The 14,641-nt window shown below is 35.6% G+C and overlaps 3 protein-coding genes across 3 annotated transcripts in view; 2 read left to right on the top strand and 1 right to left on the bottom strand.

Moving 5' to 3' along the window:
• The window catches only part of LOC106166381 (uncharacterized), an 87,994-nt gene extending 83,943 nt beyond the window's left edge, over positions 1-4,051 (top strand). Inside the window, exon 23 of the mRNA XM_013544921.2 lies at positions 31-4,051. Coding sequence (XP_013400375.2) covers positions 31-2,990 — 2,960 coding nt within the window. The 3' untranslated portion in view covers positions 2,991-4,051. The remainder of the gene's footprint in view (positions 1-30) is intronic.
• Positions 4,052-4,323: 272 nt separating this feature from the next.
• On the bottom strand, positions 4,324-10,328 carry LOC106166401 (putative acetylcholine receptor chaperone). Its single transcript, XM_013544954.2, has 4 exons — positions 10,179-10,328; positions 8,280-8,415; positions 7,931-8,082; positions 4,324-7,771 (listed from the first exon to the last, which is right to left on the bottom strand). The coding sequence occupies exons 1-4, from the start codon at positions 10,287-10,289 to the stop codon at positions 7,658-7,660; spliced, it is 513 nt and encodes a 170-aa protein (XP_013400408.1). The 5' UTR covers positions 10,290-10,328; the 3' UTR covers positions 4,324-7,657.
• Positions 10,329-10,462: 134 nt separating this feature from the next.
• Positions 10,463-14,361, top strand: LOC106166399 (lanC-like protein 3). The gene is made up of 4 exons (XM_013544951.2): positions 10,463-11,135; positions 11,486-11,609; positions 11,868-12,089; positions 12,564-14,361. Exons 1-4 carry the CDS (start codon positions 10,608-10,610, stop codon positions 12,938-12,940), a joined length of 1,251 nt encoding a protein of 416 aa, XP_013400405.2. The 5' UTR covers positions 10,463-10,607; the 3' UTR covers positions 12,941-14,361.
• The last annotated feature ends 280 nt before the right edge of the window (positions 14,362-14,641 follow it).

Genomic DNA, 14,641 nt, shown 5'->3' with positions numbered 1-14,641 from the left:
TGCTTCATTGTGTTTATCTCTTAATTGCAGGCATGATGAGAAGAGATGACTCTTCTTCTTTTGATAGCCTGGAGAGAGACCTTTACAATAGTGAAATTGAGTCCAGTCCACGACTACCTAAGAACCAGTTTTCACCGACAAATCTCAGTCGAGATTCTGGATTAACATTGAGTGATACTCAGTTATATGATGATGAGAATGACAATGAAAATGCTGAACCTCGTTCTAGTTACACACGAAGTCATTCGCATGGCATGGATTATGATCATTCACGAGAGCAACAACATAGTCATTTTGTCCACAGTTTTGACAGTGGCATAGACTCTGAGCAACCTGTGCCTCCTCCTCGGAAAAAATACAGTAGACGGACATCTGAACCTCCTCTTGGAAATATGGATAAATATACGCTGCGCCATCCTAGTTACAGGCAGGCTATATCAGGAGGTGCTCAGGCTAGCTCTGGTTATGCTCCTCATGTGGATTCTAAATCTAACATTTCTTATCTGTATGGTACTGATGGTACAGGACATAAAAGCATGAAGCATCACATGCCTTTATCTAAACGAGTATCAGCAGATTCTTTAGAGAGTGTGGAAGAGTGTGGTGAGGAAAGAGACAGCATTGCTGAAATTCAAAGGAACTTTGCTCTGCAAGAACAGTCAGAAAAAAATGTGATTAAAAAATCAGCAAGTGGCATGCACTTGTATTTAGATGAAGAACTTTTCCCTGGGGCAGTTGGTGGGAATCACAACACCAGATTAGACCAACGTCGTATGAGGCGGCAGTCGTCCAGAGACACTTCATCCCCTCCTCCCTCTCCTATCACATCCGAGAGTTCACAAGACAGTATCATGATGACAAACTCACCTTCTCTTTTACATGCCAAGCAGTACAACAAAGGCCAGGCGCCTGCACCACCAAAAATAACAGGCAGTAAAAGTATTGACTTAGGGCAAGTTTCAGAACCCCTTGTGCAGACAAATGCAGATTTCAGTAAGAGCATTTCTGGAAGGTTGGGCCTGTTTACACCATGTTCTCTTTCTGACTTTGAAGAATCCCCCATTTTGACACGAAAAGCTGGGACTTCTTCTGCACCCTCGTCAAATAGGTCCTCACCCGAAGATCTACTTTCTGTGGAGTTTCCACGTGTGCAATCCCCACGTGCCTCTATCATAAGCACATTATCTAAGACCTCTGCAGAGTCAGCACATTCATCTTCAGCTGGTAGTACCACTACACTGACCCAAGATCAATTTGATGCCGAGGTGCCACCTCCAAGGCCTCCCAAACCTGGGCATCTTACCAACACAGATTCCTCTGGCACACCTACCAAATGCTTGAATAAAATTGATCCAAATTTAGGGTCGCCACCTCCAAAAGTGTTGCTGCGGCATAATGAGATACGTGTGCAAATGAAACTTGCCAGCAAGGATTTTTTTCCAGCCGAGGCTATCAATAATAATCGCCAGCAAAGAATAAGTGCACCACCAGATTATGTGGAACTTATGAAGCGACGCAGTTTAGAACAATCTGAAAGTGACTCGAATTTGCCTAGTTATATGGGAGACCCTGCAGCACAGAGGAGGTATTCTTTAGGTGAAGGAGATATGATGCGCCCTGAACAGCCACCATCTTACCAAGAGGCACTTCGTCGAAAGTCACTGATGCAGCATGGGATGCAGGTCCCAGTGCCCCAAGTGTCAGAGGATGAATTGCTACGACAGCGAGTTCTTAGTGCACATGCACGCAAGTTGTATGAAGAATCACTGCGTAAATTAGAAGAACAACAGTTGGTACCTTCATCACAACCTTCACAGCAGCAACAGCATAGTCCAATGGTTTTAACAGAAACAGTGTCAACAAGACCAGATTCTGAGCCCATTTATATGAACAGTAGAATGACAAATGATTCTGACAGGTCCAAAACTGCTAAAAACAGTCCACGAGTCTCACGCTCTAAGTCACAAAATGCAGGAGACCGAGATGGAGTTAAACTTGTGCGCAGACAAGGTGGCAGTAGTCACAGTTTTACTTCACTCCATCGAAGCAACAGTGATACCTCGGAGCATTTACTACATATAAACAAAGACAGCAGTAAACTCAAACACCTCACCCCAGTTCACGTGTCATGTGAACCAAAGAGGAGGGAGAGTTTTGAAAGGGAACGTAAAAGGAGAGAGAATGTGGAGCGAGAGAGAGAAAGAACCAGAAGGAGGGAGAGCCTGGAAAAAGAAAGGAGAAGAGGTCAACAATCACGCCACAAAAGTCCCCAAAATGCTGTTTCGAAGAATAGACGTAGTTTGCCCAGAGTTCCTTCACCAGATAAAAGATCCCAGACACCAAGTGAAGATTCTAGAAAACATGAAGAGAGGGCAAGTTTGAGGGCACTTGAAAAGCCTGAAACAAGAACAAATTCTTCCACCAAAAAATCACTGCTTTCTCACCAAGGCCCTCTATTTTACCAACCTGAACAACAAAAACAATCCAAAGCTGGGCAAAAAATGTCTTCCGACTCTGCCATTGATAACAGGGTGGCAGCAACCCCTCAAAAAGATCATCTTTGTGCAAAACAGAAAAATGACTTGGGTTGGAGTGTGTCACAACTTAGAAATTTATATGACAGCAGCAAGGGAGAAAAACAGCAAGAGAGTTCACCTCCTCATTTTTATCGTCCCAATAGTCAGCCTCCTGTCACCATCTCAAGTCAAGTAAGAGAGGAGCGCCCCCTGGAGCCACCACCTTACCGTCCTCCACCACCTATCAGTCAGTCTGCTCAGAGAGATTCATTAAATCGTGATATTAAAAAACAGTCCGAGTTTTCTGACGGAACATCATCGCATAAAGACAAAGATCACCTGCGTGGTAAGAGTGTCCGGGAACACATTCAGGCATTTGATGGATGTAATGGAGTCAGGGTGTCTACCAAAAGTGAGGATGTTAGACTCAGTAGTGATGACTCTTGCAAAGATGGGGAAGAGTCTTATGTTTAACTAACACAGCAAGCTTTGTATTTTTATTGGTCCAGTTGCAATGTGTCAATCGGTGGCAATTTTACTGTGAACTGATCAGGTGCTTCATTAGTATTTTTCAGGTTGGGAGGAACAGATACTCTTCTAAAGACATTCATTCATTCATTCATTCGTGCTTGCTAAAACTTGTTATCACTTAGTCTGGTATATTCTGTGATAATGTATGTGGAAGTGTTGATGTAAGCATGTTCTGGCAGACTGATATTATTTTTGAAGACTTTAGCATTGTTATGTGTTTGTGAAGCAAAAGACGTAACCTAACTGTACAGAATACTCAGTGAGTTGAAACTTAAAATTTGTGTGGACAAAACTCCAAAGATCTGAACCTGTGTAAGGGTCATTTGATATGAAAATCTAAGTTTTTACATTTTTGTTCCGGGGAAAAAATGCAGTCTTTCGTTAGAGTTCAATTAGTCACCCAACTTGGGACAAGAGCTCTACATATGTTAGAGCTGCTTAAACATTTTGTTTCATTTCTTTTGATGTTATCAGCATTATCATCTGTTGAATTTCCTTTGTTTCTTGTTTTACAAGTTGGGTTTGGCAGCAATTTGACCAAAAATACTGCATGACACGTTGATTATCAAATCCTACATGATAAATTGCAAGGAGGAATTTTTCTTTTAGTACCAAGTCTGGTTTTTAAGAATGCATTTTTTTATAACAGACAGAAAAATAACTAAGAATTTTATATATGCACATATATATATATAAGTGTGAGTGACATTTAGTAAATCAGCCAATCATCTTGCCCATCGTTTCTGTATAGTAACTAATCCTTCATCCTATCATGTAGTGGTTGATGAAACATTAATGAGCTGATTTTGCAGCTTTGTACATGTTGTTAACTTCACTTAACTGTAGCACTGTATCATAGAGACACTATTACAGCATTTTGTACTTGGGTTCACATGTACATTTGGTTTAAATCCCTATTATTTCATCAGTTAAGTTGTTGCATTCAAACAGACAGCAGGGTTCTGATCTGCTGGTACAGGCAATAAAACTTATTATTGAATACAGACATTTCTTGATTTCTTGATGCTTAGCCCAGCATTGGAAGAAAACCTCAGTTTTCCCAATGAACAATATTGTCATGGTTTTTCAGTGTCCATTAAAGGGTGAAATTCTTAGTAATATAAAATGTCACAATGAGACATTGTGCTGGGACATGAGTCTTATCACAGCAAAGACATTCATTGATTTAAAATTCTATCCTATATTTATCCATATCCTTTTACAATTAAAGCAGAATGATCCAGATATGTACATAATCACAGTAACAAGTCAAAAGGAAGCTAGTAAAATGCCCATTTTATTATAAAACCACACAATGTACACTTATTGAAAACATTTGTGATCACAAAAGATCAATATGTGATGAGGAGTGAACAAATGCAACTCCTGTATTGCTCTAAATATGTGTATAAAATGTATAACACAATATCACAAATAATACCAAATAGTTACTCTTTCATACTGAAGTATCATTAAAATGAAGAAACTAGGTAGAACCATAAACCTTTAGCTTTTTATTTCATAATTCTATACTCGGACAAAGCTCTTTCAACAATGATATCCATGTGCCTCGCATTTAAGAACTCCACTTCCACATGGGTTGTTTTTCCCTTTCAATTTGATTTCACATAAATGATTCTTTTTCTGCATTAAGTGCATTGCATCAATATGAATTTTTTCATAATCCAAACACTTGGTTTATAACATTCTGATGTAACTAAAAATAACTACTATAACAAAGAGTGTAATACACACACATCCAAATACCCTCAATGGAAGAGATCTTTTGAAAGGCATTGGTCAAACGCAGATGTCTCCTGGAAGGCTAAATTGTTCTTTATTTAAGGTTTTCATGTTGAAGGTCAATGTGACCAAGCTACATATACGCAAAATGTATATGATCACTAAAAATAAAGAATGCTTTTTTTTGACAAGGTTTTCATGTTGAAGGTCAATGTGACCAAGCTACATATACGCAAAATGTATATGATCACTAAAAATAAAGAATGCTTTTCTCAAATTACTGATTGTCAATAATTTTTTTCATGTGATATATGGAGTTCCTTGTCACTGAAATGACATGGAAAGTGCAAGCTTCATTTAAAAAGCAATGCACATGAAGACTAGGGCATAAAGTATATCAACATAGCAGTTTTCTGCTACAATAATAAAAGACATAAAAAAGGAAGCATTAAACACTTTCTTTGACAATTATCATCACAAAACACTGCTGAAAGAAATATTAAAGGGATAACTCTTCGTATGAGATCTATATTCCACAATAAATACATTGTAAGCAACTCAAAGAAATTTAATATATTCTATTTTACCACTAAAATGTCAGTTACTACTGCCAGTTAGAGCAATTATTTTTAAATCTGTGCTAGATGGCTATACTCTGTAATAATATCTTAATATAATAAGAGATTATTACAAAAAAAAAATTATTAGAAAAAAAAAAAAAAAAAAACAGGGACCGACTTTGAATGTAGGAATGGATTCATTAACCACTGGTAAGAATGGGAAAATTGTCATTTACCCCAGGAAAATTCATTTTTTTGCCACAATGAACAGTTGTTATCCTTTTAAAAGCTAAAAAGGTTTATCAGTACAACAATCTGATGGATGCCAAGAGGATTGGCAGCTAATTGACCACCTCATCTTAATGGGAATAGCCTCAAACAAAGTCTTTGGCACTGCATGACGTCACATCATTTCAAAAGCACCATTTCCTTTGTCCCAAAAGTTGGCAGACTCGTTTTATCTTTCATTTCCTATTTAGAAAACTTGAGAATCCCCACAAAGTGGGTTTAACTTTTTAGAAATAACGATGATACTACAGGGAATCTCTTCTTAAAAAGAAATACAAAAATGACACCCAACGTGGTGAAATCATATCTTTGTGCAATACATTGTTATTCAGTATTTAAGAAAAAACAACCAGAAAAACTGAGCAAAAATGTTCAAAAATGTTCACAACTACTCACGTCAGTCTGATGAAGGCCTTCGACCAGGTTGGCCGTAAGCTAACGGTACGGAAAATTTTAGGCTTGTGTCTGAGAATTTTTGTGTTTAACCAGAAAAACTGTTGAAAAATTCTGTGAGCTTTTGTTTCTGCACCACCCTGGCTAGTCTGCCATTATTACTGACCCCAATTTCTTCCAAATACTTTGGATTTTGTCCTCAATTTATTCTACTTTGTGAGACTTTTGGCCTATCTCAGCCAATTCCCATTGTGGTCTGAGGGAGACCCATTCAGCATAATGGCAGCACAGAATTCCAATACTTGTTCAGAGAAATTCTCATTGTATAAGCATGAAGACTAATATCTTTCTGATGACACTCTTAATGCTTTTTACATTGATTTTCTCTTAAGAAGAGTATAATACAGACAAATCAATACAAAGTTAGACAATATTGTCTACAGCATACCATATGGTTGGTGCATGTGTCCATACTACAATTCAATTCATTAACTGAATTTAACAAGACAACTTCAGCTTAACCAAACAGGAAGCCTTTGGTGCTAGCAATTACATAATGAAAACATCTAAGTAGTACCAACTTGAATGTGCAAACACATTTTGAAGCTTCTGAAACTATCTATTACATTTACATTTTTTTTTTATTTCAGAAAACTGGACTACAAGTTCTGTGCTACAGAGAAATACATTATACATGAAACAGATATATTTTTCAACAATAAAATCTATTCACTTTCCTGAATATCGAAAATTATTATCTTAAATGTCAGTCGCACACATCTATCTCAACAAGGAACTTATATCTTTCAATCGCATTTATAAACGAGAACCAAGACTAGCAGCACTACGTAAAAGAAATGAAAACGGTTACACAAAATGGACTTTAAAATTTCTCTATATTAAAAATGTAAGGCATAACAAGGAGGGTGTAAAACAAAGGTCCTTTCATATTTCATTGGCCATAAATCTGGTGTCAGGGATGAATAAAAAAAGAAATGAACTAATTATAACTTGGAAGATGTTTTGAAATCATAAGTTAATTCTAACCTAAATATAAAAAACAACATAAAGCCGATAATCCAAAAATATCAAATTTGCTTTTTATCTATTTGTGCATTAATATCAGTGATTATTGCCATACATCTACATCATAATCAGACATCACAAAAGACCCGTCTGTGGCATTACCACTGGCCAAATATCAGAAAAATTTAAGCCAGGCCTGTAATAAAATCATGTAAACCTGTTCAGTTACATGTCACTTTTTCTGCTTTGAGTCAGTAGATTCTTAGATCCTCTGGTTCAAAATACCAGTGGACTTTAAATAATTACACAGACTAAATTGTTTTTCAAAATAATTAGAAAATTCTAACTGAATATACTTCTGGAAGATGAACAGTTTAGAATGTTCAAAATAAGGCCCTCCAAATATATACCACCAGCATTCTCAAAAATATTTTAAAAAATTGAAGGGTAACAATTCTCCTTTCCAGTGAAAACTCTTCAAGCTACAGTTATATGGAAAACAATTTATTCTGATACATCAACTTGAGATTCATTTAGTATCCCTATATTCTTTCAATATAATACTTTCAATTTAAAGGCTGCATAAAAGAAAAAGACCAATCATTGTGTTTTCTTTTCTGACTCTTCCAACTCTTCAATTTCATCATCTTCCATTTCTAATTCAGCTTTTAGTTTGGCAATTTCTTTGGCATCCTTTTCTTCTCTATTTCTAACCTGTGGGTAAAAAAATTCTTATTCTTTAACTAAAGGTCACAAACAAAGTGTCATTTCAAGAGTAAACATTATACAATATTTCAATTCTAAAACTTGTCTGTTGCTAACATCTGGGAAAAATTAAAATAAGATAATGTACATTTAATGTTAAAAACCAACCTGATAGTAAATAAATAGTCTGCATCCTAATAGCAGTCCAAACACAATAGATGGTGTGGCACGATCCATTTTCTCTCCTTTGGCCAAAGTGGTGTAGACAGAAACAAGCATAAGCAGTAGCAGCACAACATTAGAGATTTGTTTCACTGGACCTAAATGGAAATGTTAAAACCAAAACAAAATGATGATCATAAACATATTATACAAACAATTTTTGTTTTAAACTTGATGTATTTCGATGTGAAATACACTGTAACACAAGATATTATATTCAAAATCTACTTCTATGCTTACAATGAAATGAAAATTTGAAAAATATCTTTTTCATTTCCTCTGAAGCATGGTTTACCTGGCAATATAGCTAGCATAATTCCACATACAACCTCTAGACCTCCCACTACTTTGCGATACATGTGAGCATTGGGTTTCCAACCAGTCAAGGTGGAAAGTGGAAAGACTTTGGCATCTCTGATAAACATCTTCCTCTGAAAATAAAAGAAACACTTCAACTAACCTTTTAAGTTGAAGAACTGAGATCAGGCTACATATACTGATTTTTTCCTTGTAGAAAAAGTGAAAATGTGAAGAAAAATATGCAAAGAATGCATTCATACGTTTTGTTTTCAAATTAATGACTGATTACTTAGTTAATGTACATGTGAATCAAGTTCAGGTTTATGTGTTACTTTTATCAGTTCTAGTGCTTTCACATATTTAAAACTTTAATTTATACAACTTCACTTCATTGGTATGATTTAGTTGAGAGAACATTCCATATTATTTTCCCATTCATAATGTCTTTTCCACTCATCTTTCACATTCCACAAAAAAGGAAAATAATATATTTTTATCTTTTATTTTTTGTCCCCATTACCCCATTACACATAAGTTAAGAGGTCAAAATTGGAGCACAAACCTTTTTTTTACTTGACCTACTTCAAATGCACATTTCTTTTACTAATGAAGTGAGAGATTTAAATTTTCTATGGCATTATTTAGGGCTGAACATCAAGTGGGCGATTTTTGACTCATTTTATAAGTGGTTACTGAAAAAATGACAGATATGGTGTCACTAAAGCTTGAAATAATTCTGATTTAAGTGAGATATCTCAAAAATTTTAGTGGTTTATTCATACTCAGATAAGTAGTTTTCTGTATATCAAGTCTCTTGCTTAATTAGAGAAAAATCGTGTGTGGAGCCTTCAACTCATGAAATTATTGTCCTAGTTAGGTATATCACAATCCGCTAGGGGCGCTACAGTCGTAACTGTCCAGTGGCAGTGAAGTGTAAAACTGAAGTCGGCCTGCTGACAGCTCGCCTATGGCACCCCTTTTTTAAATCTCTCTTTTAGCGCCGCGTAAAAAAACTAATACAAGCCATTGACTAAATAAGCTGTAAATCAAAGAGTAAAATCCGGTCACGTGATTTTCCCGTGTTGCAGTCTTTGAGAAGTTTCAGTTCAGGGTGTTTGAAGTTTTGCCTCGACAAAATGCTCAAAAATGTCAGGGAAGTACTGGTTTCAGTTTTTTAAAATTTATATCGAATAAAGTTTATGAAATTTGCAATATTATGTAAAAAAATCATGAAAATTAAACCAAGCGAAGTATAGTTTATTTGATGCGCAATATTTATAGTGCTTGATCTGCACGGAAGCCATCCCAGCCATGTGCTTGTGCGGTCGCCAATTTGGGTTTGTTTCCGGGTCATTAGATAAACATACAGCCATAATTGCCCTAATTGGTCACAAGCAATTTGAGCTGCAGCTACAGCTGAGTGATCACCGCTGGTCAGTAGTGACAGGTTTTAAGCTGAAAAGTGTGGACACTTTTGGTGCATTTTTGCAGTTAAAAAACTTCAATATCTTTGTTGCTTGTAGGAATATTTAAAAAATTCCAAGTGATTTCATCCGGTTTTTGCATTACCTTTCAGAAGATATGAGTATTATAATTTTCTGATCAGTTTGAAAATTTTTCTGATATACCTATCCTAGTAAAATGGAAAGAAATTGCAAAATGAGGATAACAGGCGTCCCAGAGGAAAACATGCATCACGCAAACCTATTTAGAATTCTGACAAGTTCTAACTTCATTGAATTAAATTAATAACAGGTGAACCAGACAATATATGATGATAAAGTTAACCTCGCCGACTAGCAATCTCTCAAGACAATAAGGAGTCATTGCGTGAGCTACTTTGGGGGCATTATAGTTATTTTGGTAGCTTTTCGTGTACTTAAAATATACTTACGAGTTCTCTGTGTACTTCTTCGTTCACTGCTGGAGTAAGCTTCATAGTTCCCATTAAAATAAAGAAAAACCCGATGGTCATTGACAGCATTGTCAAAGCCGACGACGCCATCTTGGATAATGTGATTAACTGCAGACAAGATTTAAGTTATTGTATCTATAAAGGAGTCAAATTTGATTTTATTTAATTTTGAAAGTACAACTAAAATTTTTTTAATTATTGAAAGATCTTTTTGCACTTACATATTATTCATAAACATTCAATAATGTTTTATTTACAAATTTGGTCCGTTTTATTTCAATGCAACCTTGACCTAACCACTGACCTGACGTGACCTAGAAAATTTATCCAGCGCTGTCAGTGAAAAGTTCATTTAAGATTAAAGATAGGTCCAGTTTTGTGCACATAGTACGTCTAGGCAGAGAAAAAATGAGGTATTTTCAGAACAAAATGCCGGACTATGTCAGTGGAAGCGATGTTGATGTAAGTCGCCAGAAGTGGTTACCGATAATCCACTCCATGGTTGAACAAATAAACCGACACACACCAGAAGATGATTTCCAATCAGCCGAAGGAGGGCTTTACGTTGGAAGTGCTGGTGTGGCATACATGCTGTACTATCTCACAGAGTCGGGGTTGTTCGTGGGTCACAGACGTGAGTTCTTCGAGAAAGCAACAGCTTGTATTGCAGTTTCAATTGGATATTCACATAGGCACCGTTCGCGAGATCCACCAGTCTCATTTATCTTGGGATCAGCTGGAGTCTATGTTGTGGGCGCTCTGTTACACAAGGCAATGGGAGACCAGCAAAAAGCCGGCGATTTTGTTGGGAAATATGCAGACCTTGCACTTCACTGTGTACCATTGAATTTTCTTTCCTGTGGATCAGATGAGCTGTTTGTTGGAAGAGCTGGATATTTGTGCGGGGCTTTGACCTTGCACAGCAAATTTGGCCCGGTAAAACCATAACAGAGTTATTAACTCCAACAAGGTTTTATTTTCGTTATTTCATCATAAAATTTAAGTCATACCCCATTATTTAAGCCATTTCCACGAACAAGTCTATTGCTAAGAAAGAACCAAAGACATGGAGGATGATATTTTTCTAAAAACGTACACTCTTTCCTTGTTGCACCATTGACTCAATTCTAGTACATGCATTTGATGTATAATTCAACATAAATTTCTTCACCTAGGTTGCTACAAGAGGTTAAAACTTTTATATCTTTAAATACATGGTGATTGGGAGCATTCATCCCCTGGGTATTCTTATCCCCACAAATAAACTTTTTTATTTATTGTTGCAGGTAATTCCTAAAGAGGCATTGCATGCAGTATGGAAGTCCATTATACAATCTGGCAGAGAATATGCTAAGAAACGAAAATTAAAATGTCCTCTTATGTATGCTTACTACGAAACTGAATACCTAGGTAATATATTCTTGGGTAATTGATTTTACATTTATTGTGAGTAATCAAAAACTTTGGTAAAGCTTTTTTTTTTTTTTTTTTTTTTTTGCTTATTTTTTCTATAATTAGCATAGGAAATGTACTTTACCGTTTCAGGTTCTTCCATGTTTAATCAAAATAGCTAACAAACACACTTAGGTGTACAGTATGCATACATGTAGATAAAAATGCTTTAAAACACTATGGTATTGATATTCTATTTAATTTTTCTTCCATCAGGGGCAGCTCATGGACTGTGCTCTATCCTGCAGATGCTGCTTAGTTTCCCAGAATTTGTTAAATCAGACGAAGCTGCTGCACAAGACATCAAGAACTCTGTGGATTTCCTGTTAAGTATAAAGCAACCTAATGGAAACTATGCTACAGCCATGGATGAAGTAAATGGCAGTTACCAACGTCCAGAGTCTGAGGAGCTTGTTCACTGGTGTCATGGAGCTCCAGGTAATCCAAGTAAAAAAAAAAAAATTAAAACGTTTGTTTAGAGAGTTACAGAATTATTGTTTCTTCAACTTAAATTTATTCACATGGTTATTGTGAACAAAACCAGTTTATATTGGCAAGTTTGCAAATTTATTTTTTCAACTGTAGTCAAAAATGTGTGTATTATATGGGTACTTGAAGAATTTGTTAAAAATCCAAACTACTCAGCAGTTGCTAATCAGGGTGTTTTAATGTGTTCAGTTTCATTTTAAAATATTATGTGCTAAAAGATATGCCATTTTTGTAATTAGAAGAAACACTCAAGAAAAACACTCAAGTTGGTGCTCAGAGTAGGGATTTTTTTATTTTTGAAGTCCATGAAAAATTTTTCTGGGTTAAAATTGTTGAGAAAAAGAATAATTTAAAATGAGAAAACATTTGGTCATATTTATTACATGCCTGAGTACATTTTTTTAACCATTTTGATATTTTCAGGGGTAGTGTATCTTATGGCAAAAGCATACCTCACATGGCGTGAAGACAAGTATTTTCAGGCATGCATTGATTGTGGAGAGTTGACCTGGCAGAAAGGACTCCTTCGCAAAGGACCTGGCATTTGTCATGGTGTTGCTGGCAGTGGTTATGTATTTCTTCTTCTCTATAGACTAACAGAGGACCTCAAGTATATCTATAGGGCAGAAAAGTTTGCTGAGTTTCTTATCAGCGAGGAGTTTACACAGAAGGCTAACACCCCTGACACACCATATAGTTTGTATGAAGGGCTTGCAGGCACAGTCTGTTTCTTGACAGATCTCCTGCTGCCCCAACATGCAGAATTTCCTTTCTTTGATGTATTTTCAAATTACGAATAGTGTGCTTTTGAAGTAATTAAAAGTTTCAACTGTACTTCAACATAGCATCTTGTGTTTGTAAGCTGTGTTTCAACATAGAAATTGACTATGTTTGGTACCTCTGGGAATTATGTTTAGTCCTGCAGTTGTTTAGGTGTATCTCAGTAGCAGACTATATAGCGCTTGGTATGTTGATACAACTCCTGTTAAATCTTTGCTTTTCCATATTTCATGTTCATGTATCTACTTAAGTTCAAGAAGCAATACAAACAAATATTAATTACTTTTAAATAAATTCAAACTGTCAAATACTTTTGTTTAATGCAAAGGCTGTATGCTATTTTTATTTCTTACTCTACTTTTCACTTTTTATTGTTCAAAATATTAATTTTATTTTTATACTCTATAAATGTGAGAGCAAATGACTGTCAAGACTCCTCTTTCTTTAAAAGTGATTGCAGCCAGCTGCCACATGTGGTAGTTGGTTATTTTCACTGATTCTTGCCAAATCCAAGTCTGTGATGATTCTTCTATACTCTGTTAAAACTGCTTTCCCATATAGTTATATTTTAAGGCAGCAATAGATTTTACTTATAAACATTATGTTTTAAAAAGTTTTTTTTTTTTTTTTTTTTTTTTTTTTTTTTTTTTTTTTTGCAATAATATTCAGTATTTAAGTTTGTCAATAGTTCTGAATACCCAATTCACATTCACTGATAAGGAATGTTAATAAAAAGAAAATTTAGCAAGAGTCTTTCTGTGTAATGTGTCATGACTCTTGGTTTTCTCATTATTTGGTCAGTTCGAACTTTATGGAATTCTTTTAAAGGTCCAAAATGGCAGCGATATGATATACAAGAACACTCAAGTGCTAAGCATTTATTATTATTTTTAAATTGAATGCTGTTTTCAGACACCCTGAGCTTCAGAGATAACTTGAAACTAAGATCTAATAAACAGATCTTAGCTTGAAACAAACTTTAACACTATAGTAACCCTTGCTGTTTCAAGTGACCTCTGACTAGATTTGTTTTGACCTGCTTTATTAAACCAATATGTCCCATGAGACTAGAGCAACACATGTGTTTGTTTATTAGTGCAGCAATATATATCTCCGTAACCTTTGACTGGTCTGGATTTGAACAAAGAGCACTTTGACTCGTTTGCGTTTACTGGCTAGATTGTTCAGTGAGTCATTGAGGGCGGGCTTTAAAGTTGAGTGGCGGGCAACCAGGCCTAAGGAACCTGGTCAGAGGTAACTTGAAATGGCAAGAGTATCCTAGACATCTTATAGCGTAGAGGTTTGTTTCAAGTTATCTCTGAAGCTCGGGGTGTTTTCAGAAGACATCATGATCAACTTGCATTTATTGTTAAATTACAGAAGTATCTTAGAATCTGTATGAGGTAATGAGAATAAAGTGCTAGATTACACTTATTCAAAATGTTTTGTATTTACATTTTGCCTTGAATTAGATTTATTTGCTTTTATAATTTCATATATGTACATGTATGATAAAAAGAATCTCCTAACATAATTTGAAGTTATTAGCTTAACGTAAGGTCTAAACCTCCCATTTTCGAAATAAATTACCATCGCATGATCAGTGTTGGGTACATTTTAAATGTTTGAAAAATTACTAAAATGGTTTATTCACTATCTGCAATATTTTCTCTCTTAAAGCTGCACATACAGGTACAAAGCTGAACCACCCTGAGCTTCAG

This window comes from Lingula anatina, chromosome 1 (genome assembly GCF_051362555.1).
Source record: "Lingula anatina isolate TDL-2025a chromosome 1, LinAna3.0, whole genome shotgun sequence".
Taxonomy (NCBI): Eukaryota; Metazoa; Brachiopoda; class Lingulata; order Lingulida; family Lingulidae; genus Lingula; species Lingula anatina.
Note: the sequence above shows the minus strand (reverse complement) of the source record. Positions and strands in the feature narration are given on the sequence as shown.

What these genes read in the sequence shown, in the direction of transcription:
- LOC106166401 (XM_013544954.2), bottom strand. Translation starts at nt 10,289, where the DNA reads ATGGCGTCGTCGGCTTTGACAATGCTGTCAATGACCATCGGGTTTTTC. An exon ending in AAGAAGTACACAGAGAACTC is followed by an intron (nt 8,416 to 10,178) that starts GTAAGTATATTT and finishes TTTTATTTTCAG; the next exon opens with AGGAAGATGTTTATCAGAGA. An exon ending in GACTATTTATTTACTATCAG is followed by an intron (nt 7,772 to 7,930) that starts GTTGGTTTTTAA and finishes TTTTACCCACAG; the next exon opens with GTTAGAAATAGAGAAGAAAA.
- LOC106166399 (XM_013544951.2), top strand. Translation starts at nt 10,608, where the DNA reads ATGAGGTATTTTCAGAACAAAATGCCGGACTATGTCAGTGGAAGCGAT. An exon ending in TGCACAGCAAATTTGGCCCG is followed by an intron (nt 11,136 to 11,485) that starts GTAAAACCATAA and finishes TTATTGTTGCAG; the next exon opens with GTAATTCCTAAAGAGGCATT. An exon ending in CTACGAAACTGAATACCTAG is followed by an intron (nt 11,610 to 11,867) that starts GTAATATATTCT and finishes TTCTTCCATCAG; the next exon opens with GGGCAGCTCATGGACTGTGC.